This window comes from Callithrix jacchus, chromosome 3, assembly GCF_049354715.1.
Source record: "Callithrix jacchus isolate 240 chromosome 3, calJac240_pri, whole genome shotgun sequence".
NCBI classification, from domain to species: domain Eukaryota; kingdom Metazoa; phylum Chordata; class Mammalia; order Primates; family Cebidae; genus Callithrix; species Callithrix jacchus.
In genome coordinates, this window is record NC_133504.1 from 56,544,618 (window position 1) to 56,559,109 (window position 14,492).

At 36.3% G+C, this 14,492-nt stretch overlaps 1 protein-coding gene across 8 annotated transcripts in view; it reads left to right on the forward strand.

Annotated features, from left to right (window-relative positions):
* The window catches only part of CLGN (calmegin), a 54,289-nt gene that overhangs the window by 38,626 nt on the left and 1,171 nt on the right, over positions 1-14,492 (forward strand). For all 8 annotated transcript variants that reach the window (XM_008992678.5, XM_078366484.1, XM_008992679.5 and 5 more), the window contains 6 exons: positions 8,602-8,715; positions 8,838-8,988; positions 10,522-10,737; positions 11,861-11,986; positions 12,198-12,357; positions 13,680-13,780. In XM_008992678.5, the coding sequence (XP_008990926.1) occupies positions 8,602-8,715; positions 8,838-8,988; positions 10,522-10,737; positions 11,861-11,986; positions 12,198-12,357; positions 13,680-13,780 (868 nt within the window). The remainder of the gene's footprint in view (positions 1-8,601; positions 8,716-8,837; positions 8,989-10,521; positions 10,738-11,860; positions 11,987-12,197; positions 12,358-13,679; positions 13,781-14,492) is intronic.

Genomic DNA, 14,492 nt, shown 5'->3' on the forward strand with positions numbered 1-14,492 from the left:
TGAAAAAAATAACTACTAACCTATAATCCAATAGTGAAAATATCCTTCAAAAATTATTCTCTGTTTTGGAGCTTACATTGTTTCTCACAAGAAGTCACTTTTTATTCTCATCTTTATTTTCTTCTACCTAATTTGTTCTTGGCTTGGTTTTAAGATTATTTCATTATTAACAATTTCAACAGTTTGATTTTGCCATGCCTCGATGTAAATTTCTTCATGTTTATCTTGTTTAGGTTCTTTGAGCTTCTTGGAAGGTAGGTTTATAATTTGTATCGAGTTTGGATAATATTGGAGATTATTTCTTCAAATTTTTACATGTTCTTCACTATCTCTTTTTGAGGGGATGTCTACTTAAATATACATTAGACTGCTTTAGATGGTCTCACTGAGAATCTGTTCACTGTTTTTACCAGTTTTAATCTGTGTGCTTTGTTTTGAAAAGTGCCTATTCCTATTTCTTTAAATTCTTGTTTGGTTATAAACATTGGGGCTACTGCCTATTCAAAATACAGTATGTTGTCCCTAGAAAACCAAAAGTATTAACTTGGTAGCTCTTATAGATCAAGAGAGATACTGATTAGTAGTGAAAATTTCTTTGTCTTCCAACAAATAATACAATAGGGAAAGAACACATACAAGGTAGGAAGAGCAGTTTGGCTTTTTTAAAAGTGAATAAAAGATCACAATCAGTGTATTATTTTCATGCATGCATTCATACTGTCAGAAAAGGTAGAACTGTATCCTTCCATGTGAGCTTTCTAACATTGCTTCATATTTGTTTACCCATAAAGAATACCTTTGCCCTTAAATTAGAGAAACCACATATAATAGCTTCATTCTGATTGTTGAAATGCGTTAGAATTTGTTTTACAAAGTACTAAAAGAAATACTCCATAAAATTTTAACTTCTGATTACTCTGAGCACTCAGAGACTCAAGATGACATTGATATCAGGCAAGCATAAGTCTATGCATTTATAGAGTTGATTATTTCTGTTTATTTTGTAACTCATTTGGAAAACCATGAAGTGGCCTCTTGTTTAAAATTTCTATCTTTCTGTAATGATTAAAATTTTATTAGTAGTTTAGTACTTTATATTTATATACTTTTGAATTTGTTAAGTGTTATTTTTAAAATAAAAATACTAGAATTAAATAAGGAGTGGAATAGGGAAGATCTTTCCAAATATGACATAAAATCCAAGAATCCTTTAAAAATAAGTTCAACTACATGAAAATAAGTCATTTGTTGGAGGATTCAAGATGGCGCTGTAAGAACAACTCAGGATTGCAGCTCTCAGTGAACGTGCAGAGGCTGAGTCAAAGCCGCATTTCCAGATGGATCTTTGTTGCCCACAGAACGGGGAAATTCCCAGGTGTAGGAGAGACACGGAACACCAGCGCAGCTATTTCAGCTGGTGCGGCTGCTTCGGCTGGTGCCACAGCACAGCAGCACTCTGCACACTCCACACAAAACTCACCGGTTCGGGTGCCCTGTTAAACTGGCAATCTGAGATTTGGGAGGGCAGATTAGCATATACATCTGATTAAACGGGACTTGGACAGTGAGCCAGACCAGGAGTTTCCTGGGAAGTGGCATTTGAGCCAGCACAGTGGGTCGCCGCACGGGAAATCATACAGATCCCAGTGCCCTATCAGCAGATGACTGAAACACCTGCAAGAGAGTCAACTGTTCAACTTTAAAAAACAGAAAAGAAAAGAAAAGAAAAGAAAAGAAAAAGCTGTCTGAGGCAGGGAGCCATGTGATCAGGCTCGGCAGGTTTCACCCCCACAGGGACAAACAAAACGGTGATTCAAAATGCTCGGGGTGGAGAGTTTCACTGCAAGCACAGCTGAACCCAGGATGGTGCAGCTCGGTGGGGGAGGGGCGTCTGCCATTACCGAGGCAATCCAACCCTACTGAGGTACACTCCCATTGCTGACACAGCCTGCTGTTGCCGAGGCAACCTGCCATAACAGAGAGACTCCGCTGCAGGGTGGAGCCCACGGCAGCAGGGCGGACCCTATGCCAGCAGGGCAGAGCCTCGACAGGCAAATAGTGACTACACTGCCTCCTAGCTGGGCAGGACAGTGCAACGGATACTCATAAAGAAAGCCCTAACTCCCCGAGACAGAGCATCTGAGGAAAAAAAGGGGTTTTATGAGTTCTGCTGCAGCAGACTTAAACATACCAGCCTAACAGCCCTGAATGAACAACAGAGCTCACAGCTCAGCACTTGAGCTCCTATAAAGTACAGACTGTCTCCTCAAGCAGCTCCCTGACACCTGTATATCCAAAGAGTCACCTCAAAAAGGACTGATCAGACTGACATTTGGCAGGCATCATTCTGGGACAAAGATAGCAGAAGAAGAAACTGGTAGCATCCCTCACTGTTCCTCAGCTGCTACAGGTGTACCCCAGACAAGCAGGGCCTGGAGTGGACCTCAGCAGTCGTACAGCAGAGGTGCTAGACTGTTAAAAAGAAAACCAAGTAACAGAAATACTTCATCATCAACAATCTGGGCATCCACTCAGAGACCCAATCAAAGAGTCAGCAACTACTCAGATGACAGGTGGATAAATCCACAAAGATGGGAAGAAACCAGTGCAAAAGGGAGGAAAACACCTGAAACCAAAACACCTCACCTCCTACAAAGGACCAAAACTCCTCACCAGCAAGGGAACAAAGCTGGACAGAGAATGACTGTGACAAAATGATGGAATCAGACTTCAGAAGGTGGGTAATGAGAAACTTCCATGAGCTAAAAGAACATGTTCTAAACCAATGCAAAGAAACTAAGAACCCTAAAAAAGATTTGAGGAAATGATAACAAGAATGGACAACTTAGAGAGGAATATGAATGAATTGAAGGAGCTGAAAAACACAACACGAGAACTTCATGAAGCATGCACAAGTATCAACAGCCAAATTGACCAAGCAGAAGAAAGAATATCAGAAGTCGAAGATCAATTCAATGAAATAAAACAAGAAACCAAGATTAGAGAAAAAAAACGCAAAAAGGAATGAACAAAGTCTCCAAGAAATGTGGGACTATGTTAAGAGACCTAACCTACGTTCGATAGGTGTACCAGAATGTGACGAAGAGAATGAATCCAAGCTGGAAAATACTCTTCAGGATATTATCCAGGAAAATTTCCCCAACTTAGCAAGGTAGGCCAGTATTAAAGTCCAGGAAATACAGAGAACACCACAAAGATATTCCGCAGGAAGAGCAACCCCAAGGCACATAATCGTCAGATTCACCGGAGTTGAAATGAAGGAGAAAACACTAAGGGCAGCCAGAGAGAAAGCTCGGGTCACCCACAAAGGGAAGCCCATCAGACTCACAGCAGATCTCTCGGCAGAAACTCTACAAGGCAGAAGAGAGTGGGGGCCGATATTCAACATCCTTAAAGAAAAGAACTTTCAACCCAGAATTTCATATCCAGCCAAACTGAGCTTCAGACGTGAAGGAAAAATAAAATATTTTGTGAACAAGCAAGTACTCAGAGAGTTTGTCACCACCAGGCCTACTTTACAAGAGCTCCTGAAAGAGGCAATACACATAGAAAGGAACAACCAGTACCAGCCATTCCAAAAACACACCAATTGCTAAAGAGCATCAACAAAATGAAGAATCTACATCAACTAACGGGCAAAACAGCCAGCTAGCATCAAAATGGCAGTATCAAATTCACAAATAACAATATCAATCCTAAATGTAAATGGGCTAAATGCACCAATCAAAAGACACAGACTGGAAAATTGGATAAAAAACCAAAATTCCTCGGTGTGCTGTATCCAGGAAACCCATCTCACAGGCAAGGGTACACAAAGGCTCAAAATAAACGGATGGAGGAAGATTTACCAAGCAAATGGAGAGCAAAAAATAGCTGGAGTTGCAATTCTCATCTCTGATAAAATAGACTTTAAAGCAACAAAGATCAAAAGAGACAAAGAAGGCCATTACATAATGGTAAAAGGATCAATAAAACTAGAAGAGCTAACGATCCTAAATATATATGAATCCAATACAGGAGCACCCAGATATATAAGGCAAGTTCTTAATGACTTATGAAGAGACTTAGACTCCCACGCAATAATAGTGGGAGACTTTAAGACTCCGCTGTCAATATTAGACAGATCAACCAGACAGAAAATCAACAAGGATATCCAGGGCTTGAACTCAGACCTGGAACAAGCAAACCTGATAGACATTTACAGAACTCTCCACCACAAATCCACAGAATATACAGTCTTCTCAGCACCACATCACACCTACTCTAAAATTGACCACATAATTGGAAGTAAAGCACTCCTCAGCAAATGCAAAACAACTGAAATCATAACAGTCTCTCGGACCATAGTGCAATCAAGTTAGAACTCAGAATTCAGAAACAAACTCAGAACCGCACAGCTGCATGGAAACTGAACAACTGGCTCTTGAATGTTGATTGGATAAACAAGGAAATGAAGGCAGAAATAAAGAAGTTCTTCGAAACCAACAAGAACGAAGACACAACATGCCAGAATCTCTGAGGCACATTTAAAGCAGTCTCTAGAGGAAAATATATAGCAATAAGTGCCCACATGAGAAGAGCGGAAGATTCAAAATTGACACCCTATCATCAAAATTGAAACAGCTAGAGGAGCAAGATCAAAAAAACTCAAAACCTAGCAGAAGACAAGAAATAACGAAGATCAGAGCAGAACTGAAGGAGATAGAGACACGAAAAACCCTTCAAAAAATCAATAAATCCAAGAGCTGGTTTTTTGAAAAGATCAACAAAATAGACAGACCACTAGCCAGACTGATAAAAAAGAAAAGAGAGAACCACCAAATAGATGCAATAAAAAACGATAAAGGGGAAATCACCACAGATTCCAAACCATCACCAGAGATTATTACAAACAACTCTCTGCACATAAACTAGTAAACCTGGATAAATTCCTGGACACTTGTGTCCTCCTAAGCCTAAACCAGGAGGAAGCCAAAACTATGAATAGACCAATAACAAGGTCTGAAGTTGAGGCAGCAATTAAGAGCCTAGCACACAAAAAAAGCCCAGGTCCAGATGGGTTCACAGCCGAATTCTACCAGACACACAAAGAGGAGCTGATACCATTTCTTCTGAAACTGTTCCAAATAATCCAAAAAGAGGGAATCCTTCCCAAATCATTTTATGAGACCAACATCATTCTGGTACCAAAACCCGGCAGAGACTCAACAAGAAAAGAAAACTTCAGGCCAATATTCATGATGAACATAGATGCAAAAATCCTCAATAAAATACTGGCAAGCTGATTGCAACAGCAAATCAAAAAACTTATCCATCATGATGAAGTAGGATTCATCCCAGGGATGCACGGCTGGTTCAACATATGCAAGTCTTTAAACGTAATTCACCACATAAACAGAACCAAAAACAAAAACCACATGATTATCTCAATTGATGCAGAGAAGGCATTTGACAAAATTCAACAGCCCTTTATGCTAAACCCTCAATAAACTCGGTATCAATGGAACATATCTCAAAGTAATAAAAGCTATTTACGACAAACCAACAGCCAATATCATACTGAATGGGCAAAAACTGGAAGCATTCCCTTTGAAATCCAGCACTAGACAAGAATGCCCTCTTTCACCACTCCTATTCAATATAGTACTGGAAGTTCTATCCAGAACAATCAGGCAAGAAAAAGAAATAAAGTGTATTCAAATAGGAAAGGTGGAAGCCAGATTGTCTCTATTTGCAGACGACATGATAGTATACCTAGAAGATCCCATTGCCTCAGCCCAAAAACTCCTGAAACTGATAAGCAACTTCAGCAAAGTCTCAGGATATAAAATCAATGTGCAAAAATCACAAGCATTCCTATACTCCAGTAACAGACTTAAAGAGAGCCAAATCAAGAACGAACTGCCATTCACAATTGCTACAAAGAGAATAAAATACCTAGGAATACAACTCACACGGAACATAAGGGACCTCTTCAAGGAAAACTACAAACCGCTGCTCAACGAAATAAGAGAGGACACAAACAGATGGAGAAACATTCCATGTTCATGGTTAGGAAAAACCAATATCATGAAAATGGCTATATTGCCCAAAGTAATTTACAGAATCAATGCTATCCCCATCAAGCTACCATTGACTTTCTTCACAGAACTGGAAAACCACCATGAACTTCATATGGAACCAAAAGAGAGCCCGCATAGCCAAGTCAATTCTAAGCAAAAAGAACACAGCGGGAGGCATCACACTACCAGGCTTCAAACTATACTACAAGGCTACAGTAATCAAAACAGCATGGTACTGGTACCAAAACAGAAATATAGACCAATGGAACAGAACAGAGGCATTGGAGGCAACACAACATATCTACAACTATACAATCTTTGATAAACATGACAAAAACAAGCAATGGGGAAAGGATTCCCTGTTTAATAAATGGTGTTGGGAAAACTGGCTAGCCATGTGCAGAAAGCAGAAACTGGACCCCTTCCTGACACCTTACACTAAAATTAACTCCAAATGGACTAAAGACTTAGTCATAAGACCTGGCACCATTAAAACCCTAGAAGAAAATCTAGGTAAAACCATTCAGGACATAGGAGTAGGCAAGGACTTCATGAACAAAACACCAAAAGTATTGTCAACAAAAGCCAAAATAGACAAATGGGACCTAATGAAACTCCACAGCTTCTGCATGGCAAAAGAAACAGTTACTAGAGTGGATCAGCAACCAACAGAATGGGAAAAAATTTTTGCAGTTTACCCATCTGACAAAGGGCTGATATCCAGAATTTACAACGAACTCAAACAGATTTACAGGAAAAAACAAACAAGCCCATTCAAAAATGGGCAAAGGATATGAACAGACACTTTACAAAAGAAGACATACATGAGGCCAACAAACATATGAAAAAATGCTCATCATCACTGGTCATCAGAGAGATGCAAATCAAAACCACATTGAGATACCATCTCACGCCAGTTAGAATGGCAATCATTAAAAAATCTGGAGATAACAGATGCTGGAGAGGATGTGGAGAAATAGGAACACTTTTACACTGTTGGTGGGAGTGTAAACTAGTTCAACCATTGTGGAAGACAGTGTGGCGATTCCTCAAGGCCTTAGAAATAGAAATTCCATTTGACCCAGCAATCCCATTACTGGGTATATATCCAAAGGACCATAAATCGTTCTACTATAAGGACACATGCACATGAATGTTCATTGCAGCACTGTTTATAATAGCAAAGACCTGGAACCAACCCAAATGCCCATTGATGATAGACTGGATTGGGAAAATGTGGCACATATACACCATGGAATATTATGCAGCAATAAAACATGATGAGTTCATATCATTTGTAGGGACATGGATGAATCTGGAGAACATCATTCTCAGCAAACTGACACAAGAACAGAAAACGAAATACCGCATATTCTCACTCATAGGCGGGTGATGAAAAACGAGAACACATGGACACAGGGAAGGGAGTGCTACACACTGGGGTCTATTGGGGGGAATAGGGGAGGGACAGCGGGGGGGTAGCTGGGGAGAAATGCCAAATGTGGGTGAAGGGGAGGAAGGCAGCAAAACACACTGCCATGTGAGTAACTATGCAACTATCTTGCATGTTCTGCACATGTACCGCAAAACCTAAAATGCAATAAAAAAAGAAAATAAATCATTTGTATATTGCAAAAAAAAAACCTCCCTAAACTATTTCAAAAAACACACAAGAACTAGAAAAACTTATTTTCAATTATATAACTGACAGAGAGCTAATTTATAATATAAAGGTGATAAGAAAAATGATTTTTATATATCACTTATGCTCCTAAATGTATATTCAAAGTACAATGAGATACCATTTTTCACCTATCACATGGGCAAAAATCAAGAAGTTTGGTAACACTCTTCACAAGGACAGGAGAAAATAGGTACTTTTGCACACTGCTGGTAGGAATGGAAATGTAGTATAGCCATTATAGAGAGTAATGTGGATGCTACTATCAAAATTTAAGATGTACATACTCTTACAATTATATTTTCACAGGTGAGAAATGGCATATATTCTAGGACATTCACTGTAGCATTGTTTGTATTAATATAATAGTAAAATTTTGAAAACACTAAATGTCCTCCAAAAGGAGATAAGCTAAACAAATTATGGTATATTCTCAAGTAGAAAACTATGCAACTGTTAAGAATGAAGCATTATATGTAAGTAATGGAGCTCCTAGAATAGTCTTGACACATAGAAAACATGCAGTATATATTTGTTGATGAATGACTGAGTTTTTAAGTGACAAAAGCAAGGTCTAACACATTATGTATAGAATGCTATCATTTGTATTTTAAAAAAGAATGTATACATGTATATGTATGCATAGAGCACAACAGGGAATATGTACCAAAAATTGGGAAGTTGGCAGAAGATTTAGGTGGGTGGTAGATGAGAACAAATAATAGACACAAACAAAAGGAAGGGAAATAATTTTATGGTACCTTCTGAGTGTTGTAACATATGCATTTTTTAACTTTTTGAATAATTAGTAATTAACATAAAACGTTGTATTTACAGGGACGAAAGTGAACCTGCCCAAATAGAAGATTTAAGTGTTGTTAAACCTGCTGGCTGGCTTGATGATGAACCAAAATTTATCCCAGATCCTAATGCTGAAAAACCTGATGACTGGTAAGCACTCTTCATCTTCAAATGTCAATTTCATATGTTTCTTACATGTATTTTTGTTACTAGTTTACATGACTGATCTGAGACTTGAGGTTACTGTATTTGCCTCGTTCTAATGTCCTAAGGAATGAAGACATGGATGGAGAATGGGAAGCACCTCAGATTCTTAATCCAGCCTGTCGGATTGGGTGTGGTGAGTGGAAACCTCCCATGATAGATAACCCAAAATACAAAGGAGTATGGAGCCCTCCACTGGTCGATAATCCTAACTACCAGGTAACAACCACTTGTTCCAGTTTTTTAGTGAAGTTAAAAATGTTGTGATCTTTTCTGTTTATATATCTAATTAATTATGTTATCTTTCAGAAGTTTCGCTTGTAATTTTAACATGTCAAAGAAAATATACTCCAACTAATTTGTACTTTAAAAGTAGAGCATCGTTTATTTAATTTTCTGGGGAAAGAAATTAAAAACTGAAGATAAATCACTTCATACTATATTCTTGCCTAATTATCAATTGATGCTCACTTTGAAATAAAGTTCTATTTTAGAAGTAAATATAATAATTGAATTCTGATCAAATAGACTCACACTGTACATTTTAGTAATTAATGCCTTGCTTAATTAATGTACTTATGCTATAGTATTATTAAAATTCTGATTTTTTTTTTTTTCTGAGACAGAGTCTTCCTCTGTCACAAAGGCTGGTGTGCAGTGGCACAATCTTGGCTCACTGCAATCTCCACCTGCCTGATTCAAGCAGTTTTCCTGCCTCAGTCTCCCTACTAGCTGGGATTACAGGTGTGCACCAGGATGCCTGGCTAAATTTTGTATATTTAGCCGAGACAGGATTTCACCTTGTCGACCAGGCTGGTCTCAAACTCCTAACCTCATGATCCACCTACCTGAGCCTCCCAAAGTGCTGGGATTACAGGAGTGAGTCAACAAGCCCAGCCCTGATTTTTTTCTGATCTCAGACATCTTTTGAGTATACCTAGCTTTTTATATTTAAGATTTCTGTGTTATCCACTTAGCCCTCTAGTTTTATCTTTGTAATTATTTATGGACACATTCTAACATTATATATATGCAGTTTCATATTCTAAGTACTCACTGTAGCTTTTATTAAAAGCATTTAACACAAAATGTTTCTTTTGGTTAATTTTTTTGTTTAACGTCTGTCTCTTTCATTAGACTTCAAACTCCATAATACAGGAACCATGTATGTCTCCATCATCTAGCATAGTGCCTGGCCCAGAATACATACATGTGATGGTAGAGTGAGTCAGTGAGCAATGATATTTTCACATGTATTTGATTTAATTGACAGTTTAATCAATTAGGATCTAATGGAAGTTTTATGTTGAGTAGTTGTGCTGAGATTCATCCATACCTGATTAATGATACCTGTCATAGGTATATGTTAAATGGAATGACCCCATTTTTGCTATACAGTGATCTTTCTGATTTGGACAAATTGAACAACTTGCATTCAATAACTTTACTAAATCTAAAAAAATATCTAAAATAAATAAATTGTGAAATTTACTTATATTTCTGTGTCTGTTGGATTTTCCCTTTTCCTTTTTTGTAGTATTTAAAGTCAGTATCACTCATAGAGACCATTGTTTACAGAGCAAAAAGAAACAAGATTTTATTTCCAGTATATTACTTGTGAATTAATATCAGTTAAAGTTTTCTTTTTCCCAGTTAGCATTGCTAATTTTATTCAACAGCAGATACTTATTAAGCAGCATTTATAATGAAGTTATTTTATTTGAAAATCTCCTCAATTACTTTTTCTTCCAGGGAGTCTGGAGTCCTCGAAAAATTCCTAATCCAGATTATTTTGAAGATGATCATCCATTTCTTCTGACTTCCTTCAGTGCTCTTGGTTTAGAGCTTTGGTCCATGACCTCTGATATCTACTTTGATAATTTTATTATCTGTTCAGAAAAGGAAGTAGCAGATCACTGGGCTGCAGATGGTTGGAGATGGAAAATAATGATAGCAAATGCTAATGAGGTATGGTATTGACCAATTGCAGTAGTGATATAACTATAAATAATAATAATAAGACTTGGTCTTGGTTATAGGTTATTCAGATGTCTCTTTTAAAGGGAAATAAATGTGCAATAATTATTAAATGCTAAGGAAATATGTTTGAATAAGTTTATGTAGACAGAATATTTTGCCTTTTATGTTGCTTCGTTACAAACTACATAACTATATATGCATATGTAAGTCCTCATTTTATTCATTAAATTATAATAGCTCTAATGGGATTTAAGGCTTAATTACTGTTTATAGAGGAAGACTACTCAATATCTTTGTTATCTTGCCAATTCAAGGCCTAACAATAATCTAAATATTACTGCTTATGCATTTCAACTATTTTTTACTTAGAGAAATGTACAAAGAATTTATAGTTTAACATTATTAAATTCTGTTCCAGTTTTTCCCCCATATCTAACACTGTTTAGAAAAGGTTAAGCTAAATATTTCAACACAATGCATCTTAGAAATGTATCTTTAAATTCAGTTGCTATAAAGAAAAATTCATATATTACATTTAGTTGCTTTGGTCATTAGCAAAAAACCATCAAAAGAATAGGTAAAGAGGGATTCTCATTTTGAACCTCTTGTAACTAAAACATTTAATGGTTTTTAATTTTATTTTAATAAGAGAAATAATATCCTTATTGAGGGTCTTGTGTAGGAAATGTGTTTATATAAAAAAAAAACAATTCTGAGGTATGATTTTTAGTAAATTCCTTAAAAGTACAGAATGAATGATCAGAGTACAGAATGAATGATCACTTCAAATGAACCAGGTGATACATCCATAAAAGATAGTTCTATTCTGAAATTTACCAAAAAGGAAAATTACCATATTTCTTGCCAGTGTGTTAGAAGTTTCCATTTTTGTCATAACATACTTTCTGCTACAAAGTCTCACTCCTTGATACATGCTAATAATTAAATTAAACTTTACAAAGTATAAGGTGGGAAAATGAAACTTCCTTTACTTACAAGTTCATCACTCCTTAATGTAAAATGCCCGAGTAAATAAGTTCTTTGTATCTTGTGTTACCCAGTAAAGGTCTGTAAAATTTGAATTGTATTTTTATGCTTATCTCATCTACAGCCTGGTGTATTAAAACAGTTAATGGCAGCTACTGAAGGGCACCCATGGCTTTGGTTGATTTATCTCGTGACAGGAGGAGTGCCAATAGCATTAATTACTTCATTTTGTTGGCCAAGAAAAGTAAAGGTAAAGAAAATAGATTTCCTTCAACTTCTTTTCCCCAAATTTTTTATTGTTCAAGAGTTCTATATATATTGAGCAAGTGATTCTTAAAAGTAATAAATTAAATGTTTTGTAAGTTTTACTGATAGTTCATTATGTTGTCAATTATTGAAAAAAAGTTTTTCAAAATAATGCTCTGCCTTTAGTAAAAATAACTTATGTTAAACTACCACAGAAGAAATATAAAGATACAGAGTATAAAAAACCCGACATATGTATACCACAAACAAAGGGAGTACTAGAGCAAGAAGTAAAGGAAGAGAAAGCAGCCCTGGAAAAACCAATAGACCTGGAAGAGGAAAGAAAGCAAAGTGATGGTGAAATGCTTGAAAAAGGTAAGACAATGATAATGATTCGTAATGGAGACCCTGGTTAAAGCTCATAAAAACAGTACATTACCTTGAAATAACTAGCTGTCGTACTTGTTTATTATCAAGTTTATACATCTGACTCTCCCAAGAATGTGTGACTATGGCAAAGAGAAGTAATAGTCTTCTGAGCAGCCACCCTGTTTATAGTTTTTGTGTTTTAGGAAGAAGGAGATTTAAATAGTGTTCAGTTGTTTCAGAGCCTAGCAGTTACGAATCCCATAGGCCATAACTTTTTGCAAGGATGTTTCTTGCCTCTGGGAGTGTAGAAGATGAGAAGGAGAATGATGGAGGGTATATATCATAGCCTCTATAGAAAAGGAATAGATAGAAAGCAGATGATTGCAGCAACAAAATCAACACCAAGTCTTCCAATGGCTATTGCTAATCAGATGCTTATCATGTAGAAAAATAATTTAATTAATTTTCTAAAAGGATTACTGAACCTATATCCCCCTCCCACACAATATTATATTGTTGAAGGTGTTAGAACTGAAGTCACCCTTTGGTGGCTCTCCATTGAGACCTCCCTACATGAGGCAGAAATAAAACTTGATTTTCCCAGTGTCACAAGCCAAATATCCTGAAGCACTATTTTTCACTCACTTGATGAAGTGATATTGATGTCAAAATAAGGATCAACCTTATTTTGAGGGCATTTGAGTATCAGAAGGGCCTGCTTGTATAAAGGTACTTTCACCTATACACGTAGTCCCACACTGTGGATGGAGAACTACATGGAAGAAGTAGAGTGGATTTTTCATCTTTTCTTTTCCCCAGAGCCCATTCTTGGTGGGGTAGGGGTTTTTCTTTATATGGCTCCTAGAACATTCTTAATATCTTTTGGTAATGATAATAACAAAAGTTAGAGGTTCTGCTAAATGGAATCCTAAGGAGGGTCAATAACTGAAAAAATGCATGATAATGTCCACAGAGAACAAACATAAATAAATAGCATATTAACAAATAAAAGATCACCAAAAAGTAAAGGAAGTATTTCCCAAGACAAGAACACAGGAAAGATTGTTTTTGGTTTCCACATTACATACAGACTGAATGCTTAAGAATTTTTTTAAACCTGTCCTCAACTCAAATATGATGATTCATTTGTAAAATATGATGATAAAATGAGTATTTATAATTTTTTAAATTTTGAATGGAAGGAATTTCTTCTAAATCTTGGAATAAGTCTTGGAATTTAAATAAATCCTCTTTATTGTATTTAATAGTTTTCGGCACCAAAATTCTAATTTATTGAGCCTTTGCTTTTAATAAAATCTGTATTCTAGAAGAGGAAGATGAACCTGAGGAAAAGAGTGAAGAAGAAATTGAAATCATAGAAGGGCAAGAAGAATGTAAGAAATCAAGTAAATCTGGATCAGAGGATGAGGTAAGGAACACTTTAACAGAAAATAAACTGGTTTCTATGTATAGTTGCTATCCATAAAAAGTTCTTTCAATAAAAGCAGCCATCTGGTTTATGAGAAAAATTTTGCCATATTTCTCTCAGCTTTTATAAGAGCCTCTATATTGTTTTTAAAACATATTCATAAGGAAGAAATTTAAAATACTATAGTTTATATTGTCTCAATACCTAGTAGAACAGTATAGAGCAAGGCTATGACTTACCAAATATGAAGATAGAATACATCAATCCAAAATTATGACTTTCTCATTGAAATTCTATTGAAAAGCATAATAAGATTGTTTGAATATTTAAAAGGTAATTGTCATTATCATAATTTTTATACCTGTTGTAAAACATCCTTATTGTCTCAACATTTTACAGTCACATTTTGAAATATTTCATTCATTGGGTAGTTGAGTACTATCTGCCTGATAGGGTGCTTTTCTCAAATCTTTAATTAACTTCCCCCCGCCCCCAATGATTAGTCTACCCCTTTTTGTGTCCTGATACAAAATGGAACTTTGCACAGTGCTTTTTTTTTTTTTTGTAAGTTATTATGGAATGAAAAATCCAGAGTATAATTAGAGCCAGGGCTTTTTTTTTTTCTTTTTTTTTTTTTAACCCAGCATAAACCAAAAACCTGTTTTCTTGGCCCTTAAAGAGTTGCATAGCCTTACCCCACCGAGTCACCATC